General features: G+C 63.1%; 1 protein-coding gene across 8 annotated transcripts in view; it reads right to left on the reverse strand.

Annotated features, from left to right (window-relative positions):
- Sbno2 (strawberry notch homolog 2) overlaps positions 1-9,983 on the reverse strand; it is a 34,756-nt gene that overhangs the window by 12,127 nt on the left and 12,646 nt on the right. For 4 of the 8 annotated variants that reach the window (XR_007350654.1, XM_048811803.1, XM_015503576.2 and 1 more), the window contains 8 exons: positions 4,712-4,873; positions 2,579-2,662; positions 2,195-2,297; positions 1,821-1,975; positions 1,603-1,736; positions 1,437-1,527; positions 1,156-1,299; positions 222-339 (listed from right to left, as the gene is read on the reverse strand). Coding sequence is in view for 7 of the 8 variants with exons in the window: in XM_048811803.1 (XP_048667760.1) it covers positions 222-339; positions 1,156-1,299; positions 1,437-1,527; positions 1,603-1,736; positions 1,821-1,975; positions 2,195-2,297; positions 2,579-2,662; positions 4,712-4,873 (991 nt within the window). In the remaining variant the exon portion in view is untranslated. Of the gene's footprint in view, positions 1-221; positions 340-1,155; positions 1,300-1,436; positions 1,528-1,602; positions 1,737-1,820; positions 1,976-2,194; positions 2,298-2,578; positions 2,663-4,711; positions 4,874-7,515; positions 7,608-8,857; positions 9,869-9,983 lie in introns of those variants that run through there. The other 4 variants (XM_015503578.2, XM_048811811.1, XM_015503579.2 and 1 more) reach the window with 4 other exon arrangements.

The raw sequence follows: 9,983 nt of genomic DNA on the forward strand, positions 1-9,983 counted from the left end.
AGGGGACCTGGGGCGCCTGCTGAGACTGGGCAGAGCCAGCTGGCCGAGGGGAGGCCCTGATGGTACGGTGGCCGAGGGACAGCAAGAGCCTTTGCCCCAGGCCTTGAGAAGCTGGGTGTGGGCTGGGCCTGAGGAACTGTGGGCAGCAGGCCCAGCCTGTGCCCTAGCCAGCCCACCCGGCTTGCCGCTGCCCCAAGACTGGCGGGGGCCCCACGCTCCACCTGTAGCGCTGGCGTAGACCACTCTGGCCAGGGGCAGCTTGTTCTGCAGGTCCAGCACGGCCTTGCCCATCTTGGTGGAGCTGGCGTTCTTGGCCTTGTGGCACTCATCAAACACAATCTGGGGTGGGCGAGGGTTAAGGAGCATCCCAGAAGGGGTGTGGGCAGCCCAGGCCAAAAGCCCTCGGGCCTGGGAACTGGGAGCCAGGCAGAGCCGTATCTGTCAGCTGCTGGGTGACAGCTTCCAGCAGGCCTGGGGAAGTGCAGGCAGGCACACAGGCACGGCTGCCGTCGGGGATGGCGAGGTGCTCACCTCTGCGTCCTGGGTGCAGTTCGGTTTCCCGTTTTGTACCTGGGTTAGAACCAGGGCCACTGCACCTCTGAGCTGCTACATCCTGAGGTCTGTTTCTCTCGATTTTTTTTTTTTTTTTTTTTTTTTTATTCCACCTAAATCTGAGACAAGGTCTCATTAAGTTGCCAAGGCTGGGCTTGAACTTATGATCCTCCTGCCTCAGCCTCCCTGGTCACTGTGACAGACTCAAAATAATAAAATAATAAAAGAGGACGGGGGCGTAGCTCAGGGGCAACCCTCTGGATTCAACCCCAGTACTGATGTGAAATAAGGTGACCCTGTGTGCCTGCCTCCCTGGCCCTTGACAACTCCCAGCAAGGCCCAGCCCTCGGCACCAGGCCTGTCTCTAGGACAGCGGGGACTCTGGGTACCATCTGCATGCCTGCAGGCTGCACAGAGGCCACCATCGCCTCAGGACTCATCACAAACACCCACACAGAGTCTCTGGTCACTGTTTGGCTGGCCAGTGCCAGGCCAGGTCTCGGCAGGGGTGGGGGGCAAGGGTGAGCTGTGGAATCCTGCTCCTGCTGGGAAGTCCAGGCCTGCGGGGTCTGGAGGCTGGCCCCGGTAATGCCTGCAGGATACCACGCCCTCAAAGGCCTCCCCGCACCACTGGAGAATCTGCCGCAGACGCGTGCGGTGCTGCCCACCAGCCTGGCTCTCCCCGATCAGGGCGGAGTAGGTGGCGAAGAGGACGCCCTCCGAGGTAGTGTTGTCGCCGTACTTGATCTGCAACAGGCGCAGGCGCAAGCATGGGGATCCTCGGCCTTCCCGGCTTGGGTTCCCCTGTGGAATGGGAGTGGGCACTGCGGGGCTGCCCCCCGCGACCCCCGCCCTTCCAGCATGGGCTTGCGCCCCCCCCGCACCTTGCTCAGCGCGTGCACGGCGATGCCCGGGGCCTCAATGTCCCGCAGGTCCCGCTCTGCGTCATACTTGAGGTCGTTGGAGACACTGAACCTGGGGCGGCAGCCGGGTCAGGGACAGCCCTGCCCCCTCCCCGCCCACTCCCTGCCCTCTCGAGCAGGCGCTCACCAGAGGGCCTTCTTCCTGCCACGCAGGTAGTTCTCTACGATGATACCAGCCACTGTCCGGCCCTTGCCCACGCCAGCCCCGTCTCCAATTAGGAATCCTGCGCGTTGCCCGCTGGGCAGCAGGACCTCGTGTTGCTGCGGCACGATGGGCGGTTAGAGCCTGGGCTTCTTCCCTCCTGAGCCAGCCCCTCCCCCAGCAGCTGGGGTCTGGGGAGTCACCTGGCAGGCATAGGTGATGGCCTCCAGCTGCAGGGCAGACAGGGCCCCGCTGTCTGCGGTGGGCAGTGCCAGGGTGTAGGTGATGTCAGGTGGAGGGACACTAGACAGTGTGCTGGTCTCCACCACACGGTCTGGGTGCTGCTTCCCGAGCTTGGCTGGAAGGGGCAAGGGGCAGTCAGGCTCGGGCCTCAGTGGCTGGTGAGTAGGCTGGGGACAGGAAAGTCTCACCAATCCCCTGGGGCAAGGGGACCAGGTGCACTTTGGCCCTTGCCCTGTGGCTGTGGCCCTGGGCCCACAACCCCTAGTTGGGGTCCGCAGGGTCTTGTCCTGGGGCTGAGGGTGTCCGAGTGCCCCAACCCAGCAGAGCCACTCACATTTGGACGGCACATAGTCTGCGTAGGTCTCTGCGTGACCCAGCTCTTCAGCCTCCTCCTCCTCTTCGTCCGCCTCGTCCTCCTCCTCGGGCTGGCTCTGTGACTGCAGGTGCATATGAGAATCCAGGGGCCCCATGCTGCCACATCTGGCCTAGCCTCCCCTGGGGATAGCAGCCTGGCTGCCCCAAGCCAGCGAATGACCTGGTGGGGGTGGCCTGACCGTACCCCCAGGTGGCACCTGGGCTTCAGTTTCCTCATCTGTAAAGTGGGCACTCGCTGCGCAGTTGCCTGAGGTTTGAGATCCCTGCCTCGGTGGGTGCCCAGGGTGCCCAGGGTGCCCAGGAGATCTGGGAAAGGGAAGACAGGGAGCCCGGCCTGGCTCACCTGGTAGCTGACGAGAAGCGGAGTGCTAGGGAGGGAGGTCCCGGGGTCCTCGAGGCCTGAAAAGGGCCCACTGTGCAGGAACAGCTGCAGGGTAGACAGGGTGTCAGCTGAGGCCTCCTGAATGGCTGGGCCTTGGCCACCCTGGCCCCGAAGGGCCTTCTAGGCCAGTGCTCTGCCTCCTCCTGCCACCTGGGAAAGGTACTTACTAGTTTTCATGGACAACAGCCCTAGCCCCTGGTCTCACAGGACAGGCTGGGCAGGGTCTGGTGGCTTGAGGCCTTGTGTGTATCAGACCATGGTGGTACACAGGCCCACAGGAGCACAGGGGACCCTGGGGGGGCTCCTTTCCAGGGAGAAGATGAGACAAAACTCGGGGCTGCACGGCATGTCGGCTGGGCCCCTAGGCAAGGCCACTGGTGATACTAGCCTGGCAGTACTGTACAGGAGGCCATTTGATATGGTATTTGAGGGGTACAGCAGGCTTTCTGTGGGTGAATAGGTTGAAATGCCCCGTTGTGCGGTGGCCAGGGTGAAGGGATGACCAGACCATGGTTCACTTTGGAGAGGCAGATAAATTGCCTGAGTTGCATCCTGATGGACAGAGGACAGGGTAGGCAAAGCTGGCCATGGGGCACTGACTCTGGGCTGGCAGCCAGGCCTGGCCTCTGGACTGAGTGTGTGTCACTCATGGCCTCCTCAGGGCCTGAGAACTGACCAGAGTTGTGAATGGTCTGGGAGAGGACCCTGTCCTGACCTGCCCACCCTTGGCGAGCAGCGTGGCGGTCACTGTCCAGAGCACTACACTGAGCCCAGTGGGCCCAGGACACAGCTAGGAGACAGAGGACCCAGATAAGAGCCTGTGTGGTTCTAAAACACCCTTTTAGATGTGTGGCTCTCATTTCAGCCACAGTGAGCCCAGCCTGGACACCGTGTGTGAGCCAACAGAGCCAACAGGAGTGACCGCCAACGCCGACCCCTAGCACACCTGACCTTAGGACCCAGCAGGCTTGGCCCCTGAGCTGCCCCCGCCCCAGGGCCATGAAGAGCTGGAGGCTCATGGGGGAACAAGGGTCCTGGGTCCCATCCAGGCGCCGACTCTCACAGCCTGGTTTTCCCGTAGGTGAGGGACACCCCAGATCTTCTAACATCTGCAGGGCTGAGGGTGGCGCCCAGGGCCTCGCGCTGCTGGCGAGCCCTCTCCAGGGACCCACAAGCCCAGCCCACCCTCTGTATTTCATTTTGAGACAGGGTCTCACAAATTGCCCAGGCTGGCCTCTGCCTCTCGAGGGCTGGGACGATAGCCCTTGCCACCGTACTGGCCCGACCAGAGATTTTTAAGAAAAAGTGAAGGAAGTCCAGAGAGTCACAGTTCCCACTCAACCTCTAGCTCTCTTTACTCAACACAAAGCCAGGCAGACCCTGCGTGGGTTCCTGGAAGACTGGTCATGCTCCAGCCCAGGTGGGCAGCTCTGCAATACTAGGTTGCAGATGGCCTTGTGCCACCCACTGAAGGCCAGCCAGGCCCCTAGGGGTGGGCAGTGCCTGCTGGGCACAGATCCCAAGGGGAAACAGGCCTGAGTGGCCCCACATGGTTGTAGAGGGTGGGGTCAGTGCCAGGTGCTCGGAGCCTCCTGTCCCCCTTACTGGCCCCAGCCTGTCAGCTATCCAGGGTATGTGCCCATGTCAGCATCCAGAGGCGGGGCTGGTGTCCAGAGCCTCCACTTCAGGCCCCCCAGACCCATTCCTAACTTGTTCTCCCAGTCTAGAAGCTTCTTTCTTGCCAAATACCTTAGAAAGGGCTGGATGGGTGTTGTCCTTTGGGCACCACTAAAATTAGGGGCCAGAGAGTTCTCTGGGGTGGGTCTCCTGGGCACTGCAGGGTGCTGAGCAGTGTCCCTGACCTCTACCCAGCAACAGCAGTAGCTCCCCAGGGTGGCAGTCGAATGTCTCTGGAGGTCACCAGAGTCCCCTGAGTGAGAGTTACTACCCAGAATCCCTCTTCACACCCACGGGCAGGAGCCTTTCTCCAGGGACAGAGCAGGGTGAGGAGAGGCTGCCCCAGCCCGGGGGGAGGGGGGGGCGGCGAGGGGCTCGCGGAGTCCGGGCAGCCCTGGCAGAGTCCGGGGCACTGACCTTGTCGTGGGTGGACGAGCTGGTGTTCACATCCCAGATGGTGGGCACCTGGCTGAGGCTGTCTGCTGGCAGGAAGTCGGGGGTGTCTGCGATGTCGGACAGGGAGTCAATGGACGAGGAGAAGATGGAGGCGTTGGAGAGGTCCTCGAGGTACGAGGCGTCCTGGAAGACAAGCCCCGGTGAGGCAGCACCAGATGTGCACGACGGACAGCAGTAAACAGACCGTCCATCATGGGCCGTGAGCAGGAGTGGGTGACACAGCTGCAGGGTGGAGGGACCCAAGGACCTTGTGCTCAATGAGAGCCGGCCACACAAGGCCACAGCGTGTGACCCAGCGACAGGAGGGTCCAAGACGATGTGGACTTGCAGTTGCAGGGCTGGAATGCTGGGGGCAAGGGGGGGCTGCTCAAGGGTATAGGGTTTCCTATTGGGGTGACGGAATGCTCCAGAACCCATGGTTGCACAATCATGAACATACTGACACCACTGACCCGCACCCTTTAAATGAGTGAATCACACCACATATGAATGGCATCTCAGGAAAAGAAGCCTGGCTCTTCCTGCCGTCCCGGCCACTCGGGAGGCTGAGGCGGCAGGATGGCAAGTTCAAGGCCAGCCCTGGCAACTTGGAAAGAACTTGTCTCAAACTAAAGTAAAAGGCCAGGCAGGGTGGGGAGGGGCCAAGGGACCCTTGCTGTGCAGGTAGTGCCACCTGTGGCTGGCGTCTGCCACACTGAGTTGAACTGTGTCACTTACAACCTGTGAAGAGATGGGGTGCAGAAACAGCGGAGGGTTGCTGCAGTCTCTGACTGGAACCTATCTTCACCGCCACCTGCCACCACCCCACTAGCACCTGGGACCCTTGGGGAGCCTGCCCCCGCCCAGGGACCCCAAATGCAGGGGCACTCACATTGCCCCTCCCTGTTTTGCAGACAAGACCCCGAGGTCCAGGGCAGCACCCCGAGAGCCTGGCTCAGGAGGAGTGCCATCTGCCCGCTGCCAGCACCCCCAGGCCCAGCGCGCCAAGCCCTGCTGCCTTGCCCTGGGCCAGCAGCACTTCTGCAGCAGGGCTGGGATCCAGGGGGCTGCTAGGACCCCCACACTCAGCCCTGACAGCAGGCTAGGGAGGGGGCAGGCCCGCAGGGTGCAGGGCAGGCTGGGGGCCACTGAGAAGCCCAGAGAATGTCGCCCTGTCAGCTGAGTTTGGGGTTCTGGGCTCCGGGGAAGCATTCCTGGGACCTGGTCAACGGGCAGACACCGGAGGATGGAGGGACCAGAGGACACAGGTCCTCGGTCTCAGACTGGCTTCAAGGGCATAGCTGGGCCACCATCCCCGCATCTCAGAGGGCACAGAGGACAGGAGACCCCTGATCTCTCTTGCCCTGCTGCGGGCCATCCTGGCTCATCCCACGGTGAGGTGCCTGACATTCAGATCCCGATTCCCGAAGGTAGGAGTGGGGGTGGGACTCAAGTGTCTGTAACCTCCTCAGGGTGTGCCCAGTCGGGCCCTACCTGATCTCTGTGGTGGGGCTCTGGCTAGGGTCTCCTGAGGACAGCTGGTCAAGCCCACAGGACATACACATTGGAGTCCTGTGGGCACCCATGGATGCACAGGGCCACCCACAGCCACCAGCATGCTGGCAACGTCCCTGGGACCCCTTTGAGGGCCTGGATTGGCCTCCTCTTACCTGCCCCAGGACCCCTGGTCCCCCTGTGGACAGAGGCACCAAGGACGCTTGGGAAGCAGGAGGGGCAGCTGCTTGCTATGGGCCACAAGGCTGCCTCCCGCCCAGTGCAGGGAGCAAGTCCTGACAACCGCCACCCTTGGCTTAGCTGATGGGGTGGGAGCTCTGCACACCCCACCCCTCCTCCATGCCCAGCCTAAACCCCCTGGGCAGGAGGTGGGGCTGAGGGCAGATCCGAGACCCTCAGCACGGGCTCCCCCCCCCTACCCCCCCGCCCACTGGTAGGAAAGTCCCTGGAGGAGAACCCAGCGCTGGCGGGAAGGCAGGTAGCTGCCTGCAGGACCGTGGCCCTTCCTGCCCTCAGGAGCCTGGGCGGGGGCTCCGGAGGCAGAGAAGCCCAAGAGCCCAAGGATAACGGCGAGAGCAAAGAGGGGTATGTCCACTGCTCCACAGCGGCCAGGCTGGGCACCCAACAGATCAGCAAGTCACGCAGACCCAGTCTCAGGAACTGGCTGCTCCCGTGAGGCCACTTGGTGACAGTGGGTCCAGCCTAATCTGACCCAGGCCACCCATCCCCTAGTCTTGTCCCAGACCATCTCTGGGCATGACAGCCTGAGTCCAGGTGAAGGGGACAATGCCAGGGAGCTTGTCCTGTCCCCAGCTCTGGGGCTTTGGTGGGCCTGGAATAGGGACACCCCACTGCAGGTAGACACGTGCCCGGTGGGGGTCCAGCAGGTGGCCACAGGGAGTGCGCCCTGTCTCTGGCTTGGTGGTGGGGCTCCTCACTGAGCCACCCCTCACAGGGGCTGAGAGCTGCCACCAGGGAGCCTGCTTCAGGGCTGGGGAGGGGCGGTCATGCCCAGCCTGACCAGGGTCTGCGGGACACAGAGCAGAGCTCTCATGCCCTATGGGCTGCACTCAGGGGCCCTCCAGCGGGGGAAGGGGAGACGCCCCAACTCGGCAGGAGACCAAGGCCAGGGCAGCAGCCAGGGCCTGTTGAGGGCACAGACCTGGAGGGGGCGGAGGACAGGCCCTCCTGGAGCGTCCTCCTGGCCCCACCCCGTCACAGAACAAGGAGAACTGACAGTCCCAGCTGAGGGGCAGCCCATGAAACCTCACCACTCCTCTCAACACCGTCCAGGGAGCCCAGAGGGGGTGTGGTGACGGTGACACACGGGGTCCTGATCGGGTCCCAGGGCAGGAGAAGGACACTAGGGGAAACAGAGGAACCTGGGTAAAGTGTGGGCTCTACCTGTCGATGATACAGTGTATCTATGTAGGCCACTAGTGTGACGAGGGAGTGTCACGCATAGTGTCACCATGCGTGTGGGGTATGGCCCCTGCATAACTCGGAGCCCACGCCAGCTCTCCTGTGCCCCGGACACAGCCTCCAGCCTGCACCTCACCTTCCTTCCCCTTGCAGAGCAGGATGCCCCACTAGGCACCTGGGGCACTGGCCCCTCACTCCTCAGGGTGGGGAGAGACAGGCCCAGGGCCCTCTAGATCTCACCACTGTCTGGCCCCACGAGTGGGCTAAGAGGGGGTCAAGAGAGACCCCTCCCCATAGGCACCCATGCCCCACTTCTGTCTGGAGGTGGGTCTGGGACTTGCCTGGTCCCTCCTCGCTGCCCCACTGCTCCCCAGTCTTCCCCAAGTGCCCGTCCGTCCACCCGGTGCTTGTCCCAGCCCTGCCCGAGCTCATCTGTGACCTCAGCCCGTGCTGTGTGCCCACTGACGGGGAGTCCTGAGCCTCCCGCAGGCTGCCCTCCAAAGTCTGTGCTCAGGGCTCCTCCCTGAGGGAGGAGGGAGCTGGCTGGCGGCCACGCCCAACAGTGAGGATCCACCAGGGCCTGGGGCCACCTGGACGGTCTTAGTCTCTGCCTTCCAGGAGCCCTGGAGGGGGCAGGAAGGAGGCAGGACCTGGCCTGGGTCTCCCAGGCTGCGGGGGGGACATTCAGAACACTAGACACACCCCCTCCTGGTCCAGGAAGCTGAGCCCAGAAATGACCCCAGAAACAGGTGCTGCCCCACCCCTGCCAGATTCACAGGGAGCCGAAGGGAAGGATGGGGGACCTGGCCCTACCCAGTCGAGCAGAGCCAGTCTCAAATTGTACCCACCCTGGTCCACAAGAGGTTCTGATACCAGTCTCACACTGGGCCGGGAAAGGGATAGATGGACGGCAGCCCCGCCAGCCCGGGAGCTCTGGCTCTGGGGCCCTCCCTGGGGCTGGACTGGGCGCCTCCCGTGTCTGCTCTGGCCTGGCCTGCCGGGGTCCCAGAGCTCTCCCAGAAAACCCTCTCAGATCCATGCTCGCTGCCAAAGAACAACAGCAGGGCCAGGGGCTACTCACAGCCTGGGTGCTCCTACCCTTTGGGACATTTGGAGGGACAGGTGGGGTCTCTCTCTCCAGGCCCCCACCTGAGCCCCGGCACCATTCGCCCGAGGGAGCAGGAGTGTTACCTGGTTGAGAGCTGCAAACTGTAGGCAGAAGCGCAGTTGGGACATGGCTGGGAAGGGTGGCTGTGCCGGCCGCTGGACAGGTCCCCTGGAGGAGCCGCCTGAGAGTCTCCCTCATGACCGTGGAGGCAGCCCGGCACCGGTCCGTCCCAGGCGGACGGGGGCGGGGGGAGGACTGCGCTGTCTCAGGCCGGCTGCATTTGCATGTTGGGTTAGTCACGGCCTCGCGCCTACTTCCTCTAAGGCCGGCTGACTTTCAGGAAATGATGCCTGCCTGGTAAGTCAGGGCAATTACTGGCAGAGCGAGGAGAATTACTGTACGGGGCGTAATCCAGCCACAGACGGGCTGTCAACAACGCAGGGCTGCCTGGTCTGGGTGCGCCCTGCCAGCCTAGCCAGGCTCCTCTGGGGCACTGGGGTGGGGGCAAAGGCGAGCGGGCACAGGTCTCAGTTTCCCCAGGTTGCTAAGGTGCCAGGTTCTGTTCTGCCTGCTCCCTGGGCCTGGCCAGGGCCAGCTGCTGCTCCGGGGTCTTCACAACAGTTATGGGAGGCAAGGTTTCTGGGAACAGAGGTCCAGCCCCCTGCGCTCCCTACACACCCCCTGCCCGCCCGGGGAACTCCTCTCCATCTGCTGCGGATGTGTGCTCCCTCTTGGAGAGCAGTTCCCAGAGGGGCATGCTAGAGGCCACAGGCAGGACAGGGCACAGGGCTGCTGCCCGACAGCTGGGGGTGGGCACAAGCCTGGGCCCCACCAGGCCTGGCCTCTGGCCTGCACCCAGTGCCCAGCACAGCCTGCAGGAACAGTGGTGGCCGAGAGGAGGGCTTCAGCTGTGGTGGAGAGCTAATCTGAAGGAGAACACGCTGGATTGGTCATTCGGCCAGCAGAACTCTGAACAGAGGAATATCCTTCTGCCTGCCCAGCCAGGGACCCTGGTCCAGACTGTAAGGTGGCAGGGTATCATAGCAGGCACCTGGATGAAGGACCTGCGTGGGCATTCCTGATGATACCCGGAGTTGGGTCCTGAAGACCCAGGGCCAGAGGGACAGAGTGAGGGTGCCTCCACTATGGATTTCAGTAGCTGGAGCAGATGCGGTCCCACGTGCCTGTGCCAGACTGCCCCCCCCCCCC

The sequence above is a fragment of the Marmota marmota genome, unplaced genomic scaffold (assembly GCF_001458135.2).
Source record: "Marmota marmota marmota unplaced genomic scaffold, marMar, whole genome shotgun sequence".
Classification (NCBI taxonomy): domain Eukaryota; kingdom Metazoa; phylum Chordata; class Mammalia; order Rodentia; family Sciuridae; genus Marmota; species Marmota marmota.